Here is a 13,142-nt window from a genome sequence, read left to right on the forward strand (position 1 = left end):
AGGCAGAATAACGGACGGAGAACATTAGCAAACATTAACAGACCTGTGGACTTGGGCATTTGATGTGATTACACCAAGTGGAGCACATATATTGGTGAGTTTTGCCTGAGAATTATTGCTCTTTGAATCAACTTTCACATGAGTTTATGGACTTGACCTCCAGTTGTTATGTTTTTCATTCATTCTAAAAATAATTATAATCAGTTGCAAAACCTGGTCAGTGTGATGATGGGTCTACAAATCGAAAGTGTTGATTCTTAAAATAGTAACATCAAAATCTCCAAAATAAATGGTGTGGTTTGCATGTTTTGTTTGTCATACCAAAAAGGTTTTATCTTGCCAGTTTTATATTTTCAGCAGAAATCTTTTGACTTCTCAGTGAGATTTATAATGTAAAACCAACGTGTTTGTTTTCCAGTCAGTAAAGTAATTATTCACAAAGATGATTTGAATGCATAATAAACTAATTTACTAAACTAATTTAATTTGGTTACTGCCTCCAAGGAATTAAAGTTGAATTGATATTCTTTGGCAGCGTGAATGCAAGTAAGTGTCACTGAGTTAGTTGTTGCTCTTCTACTTGGAATTTGTGGACTTTGTTTTTCCCCCACTGTAAACTTCCTGATGAACTTTATGCCCTCATGCAATAGTCAATCCACTCTTTCCTTTATTTTGACCTCCAGTCTGTAATTAGTGTTTGTGTGTATTTTCTACCGTCAACTAAAACATCAAGAGCCAAAATGTTCAATGTAAAATAAAAGAGGCCACAATATTTGAATAATTCCGTCAGAATGACATTAACATTTTTTTTACTTTGAGATGAAAATGTGCAGAATGTGTGTCACATTTATGTAATAATTCTCTTTGTGTTTTATAGTGTGTTTTTTGTCAATATGAAAAGCAGCGAAGAGAAACTCATCAATCAGGGTGTGGATGATGAGATGGTAATAATCCCTTTCTTTTTATTTGACATGCTAAAATATTAAATGTATTATTAAAATATTAAATTTATTATTTGCTACATTTATTGAGATAAATCAATTACGTGGCCCTAAAAGGAATCCCTGAGGGACTCCAAAAATCGAAAATGACTGCTCACGATCCTTTCAAATGGTCCCTGCAGGAGGTGTTTGGGTACCGGCCCTGCCTGTGGAAGATGATCCTGGTGGGTGTCGGTGCAGTTTGCTCTGGTGGTCTCCTCCTGCTGCTGCTCTACTGGTTGCCCCAATGGGGCGTCAAAGCGACCTACACAAAGTCCTCACTGAGGGAGGCACAAATACTTCTGCTCAGGACTACGGTATGGGGCGTCCCTAACTCTGAAAGTGCCTGTGCGTGAGAAAGAAAACTAGAATGAGACATGGTGCTCTTTCTTCCTTTAATCCAAATAAATGTGTGACTTGGAGGCTAAGTCAAATAATGCAAATCTGTTTTAATTCGCAGGACAAATTCAAACAGTGGATTTGTGTCAAAGTACATGTGATGATGGCGGCAGGGAAGACCCCCTTTGATCATTTCAATCAGCAGTCAACAAATCACCCGCTGAATGGAGATGACCATCAAGGTCCCAAGACTGAACATGAGGAACAAATACGGAAGCTCATCCCTAGCGAGTCTGTCAAGGTACTGTAAAATGAAGTTTGAAACAAGATGACATATTTGACAGAAAGAAAATGATCATGTGACTTTTTACACTTTGTATGTTTTTAAGTATATGAAGCCAACTACATTACTGACGGCCCCCCTCTCTTCAGTCCACTACTTTACCCACAACAGCATCAAATACTACTGGAATGAAGGGACACAGAACTTTGAACCATTTAAGTCCGGGTCCTTAAACAATGTACCGTATTTTCCGGATTATAAGGCGCACCTAAAAACCTAAAATTTTCTCAAAAGCCGACAGAGCGCCTTATAGTCCGGTGCGCCTTATATATGGACCAAATTCCTAAATTTAAACTGGCCCGAAGCAATGTGTCATGAAATCAATCATAAGTGAAGACTATGAATCATGAATCAAAAAGGCTATGGATCATTATTTTGTGATTATAAAGTAATTTGTTGCGTCTGAAGTTGAAATATAAAAGATAAAATGGAGAATGATTTCATTTGGATTAAAAATCTGACATGATGCATTGCATCGGTGCGCCTTATAGTCCGGTGCGCCTTATATAAGGACAACGTTTTAAAATGGGCCATTCATTGAAGCGCCTTATAGTCCGGTGCGCCTTGTAGTCCAGAAAATACGGTAATTATTTTTATTCTGTAGAATGTCAGCGGAAATAAATGTTGGGGGTTATTTTAGTGGCTTAGAGGACATCAAGGTGAGCTGTGCAGCTATACACAGGGACCACAGCTCTGGACTCCCGAAAACACAACAGCACTACAGGTACCACAATTTCAATTTTAAAATCGTTTAGCAGGTCCATGATGCACATTTCATGACTGGGAATATTCATTGTCAATAGAGCTTTGTTTTTCGGCAAGAACGAGATTGACGTACGCGTGCCATCTTTGTTAAAAATCTTTGTAAAAGAGGTAAGTGTTTGGTTTGAGGAAAATTATTGTTTGTTTAGCTTCCTAATCATTTTTTTCTTCTTCTTTCAAGGTTCTGAATCCATTTTACGTCTTCCAGCTCTTTGCTCTTATTCTGTGGTCCACTCAAGACTCCTACGATTATGCTGCGGCCATGGCATTAATTTTTTTATTTGCAATCGCTTTATCTCTGTACACCATTCGAAAGGTGAGCGAAGACCAATCTGAGGAAATATTCATGTGCCGATACATTTGAGTTTAACTTGTCTCGAGTCTTATTGAATTTGAAAACCATTGGAACAAGCATGTGATCCTTTCTCACCGGTTGTCTGTTCTCATTCTAGCAACACGTTAGGCTGCATGACATGGTGGTGGAACACAGCATGGTGAGAGTGTCTGTGTGCAGAGGAAAAAAAGGCACGCTTTCTGATCAGGAAGTGGAATCTGAAATGCATACAGTACACGCACAAATATTCATGTGCATACTCTCCCACACCCATAAATATGTGCACTGCATATTTTAAATCTTTCATATCAGTGCTTTAATAATTTCCTGCTGTGGATGAGTGTATAGTAAGCATCGCCATGTTTTTGCCATTAATTGCCATTCTCCCCCACCCCATCTCATAGCCTTTGAGCAAATCATGTCGACTGAGCTCGTGCCTGGTGATGTCATCGCTATTCCGACCAATGGGATGATCATGCCATGTGACGCCGTGCTTCTCTGTGGCACCTGCACAGTAAACGAGAGCATGTTGACAGGTTGACCTTTCTTTTTCTTTTCTTTTTTTTTTTTTAATACTTTTTTTAGTTTTATTTATTTATTTTAATTTTATTGTGTTTCTTTGTATTTATTTAACTGTATTTATTGAACTGGCAAAAGTGAAACAAAATGAAAAAAATAATAATTCCACTTTATGTACAAAGGACTGGCACTATTTTGGGCGGGGGGCCGCAAATAGCAAAACTCCACTCGTTATGATTGCCATAAAAAGGGGAAAAATGTGAACAAGCCTGGTAAGTAAGTCTTTCTGTGTTGGGATCCACAGGAGAGAGCGTACCTGTTATGAAGACCAGTTTACCAGGTTTTGGCAAGGAGGCAAACAAGATTTATAATTCAGAGGAACACAAGCGACATGCCCTCTTCTGTGGCTCACATGTGATCCAAAGTCATTTCTATGCTGATGAGCCGGTGAAGGCGGTCGTGGTCAGAACCGGTGCGGTCTGATGCTGAAATGTGGTGAAAATGTAGTCTCCCGCTGTTTTGTGCATCATTCTACCTTACATGATCCGACAGGCTTCAGTACAGAAAAGGGTCAGCTTGTGCGTTCCATTCTCTACCCGAAACCCACCGACTTCAAACTGCACCGTGATGCAACACATTTCCTGATGTGTATGGCGGGCTTGGCAATGATTGGCTTCATCTACACCATCACTATCGATGTCCTAAATGAGGTGTCGTATCTAAAAATAGTCCAGTTATTCCGTCTATATGTCCTATTCAAATATTCATCCCGTCCAGGTTCATATTCAGGGCATCATCTTCGACACTCTGAATATCGTTATTATCGCTGTGCCCCCGATCTTACCCGTGGCCTTGTCTGCTGGTATTGGGCACGCACAGAGACGCTTGAAGCGCGTCGGCATCTTTTGTCTCAGTCCGCAAAGGATCAACATATGTGGTCAGCTGAACCTGGTCTGCTTTGACAAGGTGGATGTCACCCACAGGCTTTCAGATTTGCTGACATATTTGCCTTACATAACACTTTTGTGTCTGTACTTTAGACTGGAACTCTTACTGAGGATAGTTTGGACTTGTGGGGTATTCAGAGAGCTGAAAATGGAAGGTAAGTAAGAAAGACTTTTTTTCTCTTGACATATTAGTTTCTTGATGCCGCAACTCGTTCAGGATAAAATGAGTCTTACCGCACAACTGAAAATTTCGACGACAAAATATCAAGAAATGTTTTGCGCATTTTGTCCTTCTAAGTTCTCCTATGAGCATCCTTATAGTCCTCTTGTCCCACACAGTTTTCTACCTCCAGACACCGACGTGTCAACAAAGAATCTGCTCAACACTTGTTTTGCTGCCTGCATGGCAACATGCCACTCACTGACCACCATAGAGGGCAAACTCTTTGGCGACCCTTTGGACCTCAAAGTGTTCAGTGCCACAGGCTCGGTAAAGAACACTGATTGTTTACGCATTCAAGCCTGCCGTGGAAACTCCGTTGCCGCAGCCATATTTATTTTGAAAAGCTACATCATATATTGTTTTTTTCAGATTCTCGATGACGCCAGAGAGGAACATATTGCCCTTTACAAAATCAATATTTCCACTGTTGTGCAACTTCCGCAGCAGGTAATCCATAAATCAATTCAGTGATTGATGTTATCCTGTATGGCTCTTCTTAAATGTAATATATTAACATTCAACTTTCAGTCCGGTGAATTTGGCATTGTGCGCCAGTTCCCCTTCTCCTCAGCATCGCAGAGGATGAGTGTGGTGGTCCGGCAGCTGGGACAAAAACACTTGGATGTCTACCTAAAAGGAGCACCAGAGACTGTGGCTGACCTTTGCAGACCAGACACAGGTCAAACACGTGTGTGTGTGCCGAACAGTGGCCATAAAATACACTCGAATCAATTTAAATTGACCATCTCTAAACATCTGAATGCACATTTCCAAGTAAATGTCCGGATCAGACAATCAACGCTTTTGTGTCTGAAAGCCACTTTTTGTGTATTTCACTTGTCATTAAAACAATTAATATGCTGAGCTCACAAATGACAGACAGGCCTGCTGTGCTTGTGTTTGTCTCCGCAGTCCCACAGAGTTTCAAAGAGACTTTGGAGTCTTACACCCGGCAGGGGTTTAGGGTTATCGCCCTGGCACACCTTCAACTGGAGTCCGAACTCTCCTTGCCACAAATCCATAGCCTCAGCCGGTATGTATTCATGCTTATGTCGAATTTATGGGTGAATACACAAACATTCCATTAGAGTGTCTTTGAACACATCTTATTTTCAAATGATACTTGTAGTCAACAACAAGTCCAAACACTCTTGGCACAAAGTTTACACTCACCGCAGCCATTGTTGTATTCCTCCATCACGGCACAATCACAGGAACATCCCACCCCAGAATACAAAGATGTTATTTATTTACTTTAAAAATCCTTGCTCTTCATGCTCTAAGCTTCACTCTGATCTTGGTGACTGTTGTTTTTTTATTTTCTCCTCCACATACATTTAGTTTCAATCTGTTAGATGATCACAATAAATGCAACCAGACATCTCGACAAAATCCACACCTCAGGGAGAGGTTAAGTTTAACCAACTACGTTGGTAGTGAACGTTATAGAGTGTCGATCTTCACCGCATGTAAAAAATGCAAATTGAGTCATTTATTTAGTTTTTTTTAAAATGAGTTCGAAATTATGAAATAATGATATTAAACTGTTTTGGGATCACGTGTTTGTGGTTGAGTTGGTTTTACCTACCCATATAAGCAATTATAGACATTTAGAAGAGGTGCATTATGAATTACTCACTTTTCTGCCATGTCTTTTTCCCTTTGCATTAATTTTGGTCCCTCAACAGAGAGCAGATAGAAACCGACATGGACTTCCTTGGTTTGATCATCATGCAGAACAAAACCAAAGAACAGACTAACGGTGTTTTGCTTGATTTAAGACAAGCCAACATTCGAACTTTAATGGTGACAGGTAAAAGCTGTATCTTGCATATTGTTAGGCTGCCAGTGTTTGAAGTTCACATATTTGCCATCACATTTGTGTGCCGTTAGGTGACAACTTGTTGACTGCAATATCTGTGGCTCGAGACTGCGGGATGATTCAAGCCCATGAGAAAGTTATTATTGCAGATGCTGTGCCTCCGAATGATCAAAACCCTGCTAGTATTATGTGGCGCTACCCGGCGAATCCTGTTCTGAACAATGATCAAGTAAGACAGGCACTAAGAACCGTGTAAATATATATATAAAAATATAGTCTTTAAATTCTTCAGAAAACGCTTCTTTATTCAGATTCATTATATGTTCCCTTCTGGGATGAGTCGAAATTAAAAAAAAAAAAATCTGAGAAAAATTAGAAAATGTGTAATTGTCCAAAGATATTTTATGGTGGAACGAGCCCTCCACTGCATTGTAGTTTTTATGTATTGCATGCTCTGGCTTTTGCCCCCAACTCTTTTTATTGAAAGTGAAGGAATATTCCAAATACATCACCAGATTAATGTGACAATGGTTTTGAATAATTGTTGGAAACAACACATTTGGATCAAACCTGTGTGTGATCTCCTGTTGCGTACTCCATTCAGATGTCTACAATCAGCTTTGCTGGTGAGGGATTACATTGTGAGAAGAACACAGGTTATCACTTTGCATTGAGTGGCCAAGCCTTCGCTGTCATCTCTGAGCACTTTCCACAACTTCTTCAGAAGGTATTAAGATACATTTGGCTTGTTTAGTTTTCAATGTTATGGTTTTCACATTGACTGGATGCTGGACTTTGTTTCTTTCCATGGGGGTGCTTCAGATTCTCCTGAGAGCCACTGTGTTTGCCCGAATGGCTCCAGATCAGAAGACCCAGCTGGTGCAAGCCCTGCAGAACATTGAGTCAGCTTGATTTGTAATTCTTATCAATTACCAAATTTATTTTCATAGCGTTCCATTCTGCATCATATTTTTTACTTTACAGTTACATTGTTGGGATGTGTGGAGATGGTGCTAATGACTGTGGGGTGAGTATGCAAAAACTGATCGGACATCCCAGGCTTTGGGCTAAAGTTTCTCTCTTTTGCAGGCCTTGAAGAAAGCACACAGTGGGATCTCCCTCTCTGAGCTGGAGGCCTCAGCAGCTTCCCCCTTTACCTCCACCGTTCCGAACATCTCTTGTGTGCCTAACCTCATCAGGTTTTGTTTTTGCCTGTCTCATCCAATTTTGTAATTTTCTTACAAAAAGAACGCAGCCGGAGACATCTATGTATGATAGCTTCACGGTAGACAATTTTTCAAAAGTAATTATTTTCCCCTCACTGTCCACAGGGAAGGCCGCGCCGCTCTTGTCACATCTTTCTGTGTGTTCAAATACATGGCCCTCTTCACCATCATCTTGTTCTGCAGCACAACTCTGCTCTACTCGGTAATTATTCTGCCTCATTTGTAGACGTGGTGATGCATTTGTTCTATAATTCATATAACAGGGAAATAGAACTCAAATTATGAATGCTCTGCTATGATGCATATTTGTGGGATTTTTTTTTTTTAATAACAAACAGGAAAGAAATTATTGCAAGTGTCATTTTTGGTTATTATTTCCAATGATTTAAAACCAGAAATTTGTACATGCTGTGTGTCTGATGTGTCTTCTCCAGGTTCTTACAAACTTTGGATTCTACCAGTTTTTATTTATTGACATTGGCGTCACTATCTTTGTTGTCTTTACAAGTGAGTAACAAGCATTCCATTATATATAGTATATATATACATATATATTTTTTTTTATTCTAATCTTTGAAATCCATTTATTAGGTGTGCAAGATGATCTAGTCTTGAAATGAGCAGAATGGTCTCGCATAATGAGGCACAATCATTTGACACAAGAGTGCTGAATTTAATGCATAATGCATAATTTTCCAACGGGTTTGTTTTGATATGTAGTGAGCCTAAACCCAGCGTGGAAGAAGTTGGTGAAGCAAACCCCTGAAACCAGCCTGATTTCCTGCTCAGTGCTCTACTCGCTTATTTCTCAGATCTTCAACTGCCTACTGTTCCAGCTTGTGGCTTTTTTTTTAGTGCAACATCAGAGTTGGTATGAGCCGCCCAAGTCAATGTGAGTAATGTCTCCTATGAGAATTACCAAAAAAAGAAATGAATCACTTGAACTACAAATGCAATTTGTGCTGTAATTGCTACTGTATACAGTCAATTTTGTGTCAGCATTTTTGATGCCAGTAAGGCGATAATATAAATTATTTTTCTAATAACCCCCATCTTTTAATACTACCCTGGATCAACCAACTTATGACTTGTACAGTATTTTCTGTTTTATAATTTTGTATTTTAGTATAGAAGATCAAACTGCAAAAATTAAAAGTAAATAAAAATGAAAATAAAAACAAAATATTTTTTTTTATAATTGAACACATTTAGGACCGCCCCCTCATTTGAATAACATTTCTTCCGCATTGCAGGATGAAAATTGCCAGAATAAAAAAATAAATAATTAAAAGGGAAAAAATATCATTGAAAAATTTAATAAAAAAAATGATACAAGTAAAAACTAAAATTAAAAATAAAATTAAAAAAAGATTTAAAAATGAAAATGTGGAAATAAAAAAAAAATCATTTACCGTAATTTTCGGACTATAAGTCGCACCGGAGTATAAGTCGCACCAGCCATAAAATGCCCAAAAAAGTGAAAAAAACCCATATATATGTATATAAATCGCTCCTGAGTATAAGTCGCCCCCCCCCCCAAACTATGAAAAAAAACCGCGACTTATAGTCCGAAAATTACGGTAAATACAATTCAACATCAAGTAATTTATATTATAATTTATGTTTTCAATTATATTTTTTCAAATATTTCATATTTTTTTATTTACACATTTTGCATTCTGGCTGTTTCATTCGAAATAAGAAAAGCTATCATGAAAACATACTTGCACACATTCTTTCTTATTTTCTATATTAGATGCGATTAACAAACTCTGTCTCTCCACAGCCACGATCCCTTCTCCAAGTATGACCCAAACGAACTGTCCAACCTCAGTGTAACGCCACCACCTAAAGAATTGTACGGTGTAAATTACTTGTATGCTGACGTCAGGAACTTTGAAAACACCTCCATCTTCTACGTTTCTGCCTTCCAGTACTTGACTGTAGCAATCACCTTCTGCAAGGGAAAACCTTTTAGACAACCATCCTATAAAAACTGTAAGACAAAAGCAAATAATTTCTTAGTCAGATATGTGGATTTATAACCAGCATATTTCCTTGTAAATAGTTTAAAATGAATCACAGTTATTAATGTTTCATTCACATTTTTTGTACTTTTTTTTTTCTATTTTCAGGGGCTTTTATGCTGTCTGTCTTTACACAGTATGCTTTTTTCCTGTTCGTCTTGCTTCATCCCATTCCTGCTATTGACGATGTGTTTCAGGTAAATTCAGATGAACCCGTTGTGTTGATTTATTTAGAATTTTTATTTGTGGTTAGCATCTCGATTGCAAAAAGCCCGTCAGCATAACATGGGTACACCAGTAATTTATTTTAATCCGGACCACAATGTAGATATAAAGGGCGCACACAGTGTTAATTTGTGCCACAAATAACTACAAATTGGCAAACAGTTGGGTAAAAAAATATAGCGCACCCTCTCTTATACTAAGAGGAGAAAATAAACAGAATGAAGGCAGTATTTGTGTAGGCTGCAGATGAGGTACAATGACATTCTGAAAGCTTCCCATTGCAAAATATTATGGTTACTGATAGACATTTGAAAAAAATATATAGACCTTTAAGTGTATTGCAGTGTCTATCAAAGGTGGGCCCCTTTTGGTTGTATACATAGACCTCCATGTTTTTTTTTTAATTCAAATATAACTCCTCACGTTAGCAGTTTGTGCAGATGTACTTTTATTTTCTTCGTTTTTTTATTTTAAACCTCGGGCCACATTTTTTTTTCTGTCATGTCTGATGGCTTTGTACTATCAAACGGATAGATGTGAAATGTATTATTCTAGCAGGTGCACAAAAACTATGTGTATTTGTCTTTCACTCAGATTGCAGATGTTCCCTACGAATGGCGCATCACGCTGCTCATCATTGCTTTTGTGCATGCTGTTGTGTCTTTCCTACTGGAGGTACGCTCATAAACTCATCTGTTTTCATCATAACCAAAATTCAAAAAGTTGTGCTATTGAGCTAAATTTAACTTGACCTCATCTAAACTTTCGAACGTATCCAAGGACATCTATGCATTTCTATATTTTCTAATTGAATAATAATTCAATTAAAACGTATTGCACCTAAATCAAATTTATACCTAAATGTTAACAGTTATTGATGATTAAATGTAAATGCAAATGTACACGAGTTAAAAGTTAAATACAACGGAACTGTAATTGGACAGTAATTCTTTCATTTATCACTAGAGGGCACCCATGTACTCTGATGACGTCACCAATGACAAGTTTCAATGTTTTATTTAATTTCAAGGCACTAGTGTTCCACTGTAATCTGGCTTGTGAGTACAATATAATTTTTACTGACATTTTTTTTTATGTTCTGCCTTCATGCTGAACCTGACCTCAGATTGTGAATAATCGTTGGGGTTGGGCCTACTTCTCCTGGAACTTCTGTTGGAAAAAACGTCATCCAAAGACTAAATATAAGTGTCTGGCTCTGAAGCTGAAAGATGAGGCTTTTTGGCCTCCTGCACCCTCCACCATTGCCTATGCCAACAGCACTCTTCACTTGCACACTTCTGTCTCCCCTTGATTAAAAAAAAAAAACTAAACAAAAAAAACCCATTTTCCTTTCATGGAACTTCAAATAAGATCTCAAACAGGAAGCAGCATTATCAACATTACTCCAAATCAATAACTCAAATCAGCAGTTTAAGTAGATTGATTTGCATTACATATTTCATATGTCACTATCATTTTTCTGTAGTTAATAACAGTTTGGTTCTAAATACATGACATATTTATGACACCATTGAGGAAGTAAAAGAACAAATCGGACTCATTTGGTCAGTTGTATGACAGCCCATAAAGTTCAGCCAGTCCAAGATTGACCAACTACAAAAAAAAAAACAACATTGTACGTGACCTACACAACTTTTGTGCATACGTGACCCTAACATTTGGATATTGATTTTGCAACAGTAACAATGTCGAATGTACTGACAATTTATTTTTTTTTTCTTACCTTATCAACTAAATGGAGTCAGATGCCCGTTCTTCAGAGAAGCATTTTTTTTTTAATGTGCTTGTCAGTATCTACAAACTGTTAACATGCTATTAATACAATTTGCTGGATCAACAATTCATTAGATTAGATTTGGATGTTTTAGCTGTAAACTACAAAAGTGAATCCACCCTGCCTTTGAGGGACGTAAGATCAAATATTTTTCACCATTTTAATTAACCTCAATTTTGCGGGGACTTGACAAAAAATGCCTCCAGCAGTGAGCACAAATCGTCCAATCCTATACTTTTATTCTCACTTTACAGGTATTTTAATTGTTTTGCCACTATGTGTCGCTGGCATGAATAAAATGAGTAAAATTATCTGTGTTCAAGCAAAATTGGATCATTTGCTGTGCCGATACAACTGATGATCTGTAAAGGCACATACTGGTTATAAATCACTGGACTAATGCACCATCTTACATTTCTCGTGGTTCAGGTGAAACGATGACACAACTTTCCTCATTTAAAAGGTTCCTAATTTTTCAACTGGTTTGTTTAGGTGCAGTTTGTATCCTACATAGCTTCGTATTCATTTTCCCACGTTGTTAGTTGTAGTAGTCGTAGATTGCGATAGCAATCGACAGAGATGGGACCAAGTCACATGTGCAAGTCTCAAGTGAGTCTCAAGTCTTAACCTTCAAGTCTCAAGTAAGTCCCAAGTCATGTTTTTCTTGGGCAAGTCAAGTCCTTAAATAGGTCAAGTCCAAGTCAAGTCTTTAAATAAGTCAAGTCCAAGTCAAGTTACCTTATTATTGCAATTTTACCCGCAGAATCATTTTTCTGTAGTTAATACCAGTTTGGTTCTAAATACATGACATATTTATGACACCATTAAGGAAGTAAAAGAACAAATCGGACTCATTTGGTCAGTTCTATGACAGCCCATAAAGTTCAGCCAATCCAAGATTGACCAACTACAAAAAAAAAAAAAACATTGTACGTGACCTACACAACTTTTGTGCATACGTGACCCTAACTTGAATGGTTAACTTTTGGATATTGATTTTGCAACAGTAACAATGTCGAATGTACTGACAATTGTTTTTTATTTTTCTTACCTTATCAACTAAATGGAGTCAGATGCCCATTCTTCAGAGAAGCATTTTTTTTTTAATGTGCTTGTCAGTATCTACAAACTGTTAACATGCTATTAATACAATTTGCTGGATCAACAATTCATTAGATTAGATTTGGATGTTTTAGCTCTAAACTATAAAAGTGAATCCACCTTGCCTTTGAGGGAAGTAAGATCAAATATTTTTCACCATTTTAATTATCCTCAATTTTGCGGGGACTTGACAAAAAATGCCTCCAGCAGTGAGCACAAATCGTCCAATCCTGTACTTTTATTCTCACTTTACAGGTATTTTAATTGTTCTGCCACTAGGTGTCGCTGGCATGAATAAAATGAGTAAAATTATTTGTAGTAAATAAATCATTTTCAGAGTGTTCAAGCAAAATTGGATCATTTGCTGTGCCGATACAACTGATGATCTGTAAAGGCACATACTGGTTATAAATCACTGGACTAATGCACCATCTTACATTTCTCGTGGTTCAGGTGAAACGATGACACAACTTTCCTCATTTAAAAGGTTCCTAATTTT

At 37.7% G+C, this 13,142-nt stretch overlaps 1 protein-coding gene across 1 annotated transcript; it reads left to right on the top strand.

Annotated features, from left to right (window-relative positions):
- Nucleotides 1-9: 9 nt before the first annotated feature.
- LOC119137632 (probable cation-transporting ATPase 13A3) lies at nucleotides 10-11,102 on the top strand. Its single transcript, XM_037277116.1, is given in 30 exon segments — nucleotides 10-94; nucleotides 878-944; nucleotides 1,124-1,297; nucleotides 1,441-1,620; nucleotides 1,709-1,821; nucleotides 2,303-2,386; nucleotides 2,466-2,535; nucleotides 2,606-2,740; nucleotides 2,877-2,949; nucleotides 3,163-3,294; nucleotides 3,582-3,749; nucleotides 3,830-3,987; nucleotides 4,055-4,243; nucleotides 4,318-4,379; nucleotides 4,564-4,714; nucleotides 4,817-5,126; nucleotides 5,360-5,480; nucleotides 6,136-6,260; nucleotides 6,341-6,498; nucleotides 6,874-6,996; nucleotides 7,092-7,171; nucleotides 7,254-7,296; nucleotides 7,359-7,468; nucleotides 7,601-7,697; nucleotides 7,930-8,002; nucleotides 8,216-8,387; nucleotides 9,282-9,493; nucleotides 9,631-9,719; nucleotides 10,342-10,422; nucleotides 10,874-11,102. Coding segments are annotated over 29 exon segments (3,720 nt in total). The 5' UTR covers nucleotides 10-94; nucleotides 878-893; the 3' UTR covers nucleotides 11,060-11,102.
- The last annotated feature ends 2,040 nt before the right edge of the window (nucleotides 11,103-13,142 follow it).

Source organism: Syngnathus acus, chromosome 17, assembly GCF_901709675.1.
Source record: "Syngnathus acus chromosome 17, fSynAcu1.2, whole genome shotgun sequence".
Lineage (NCBI taxonomy): Eukaryota > Metazoa > Chordata > Actinopteri > Syngnathiformes > Syngnathidae > Syngnathus > Syngnathus acus.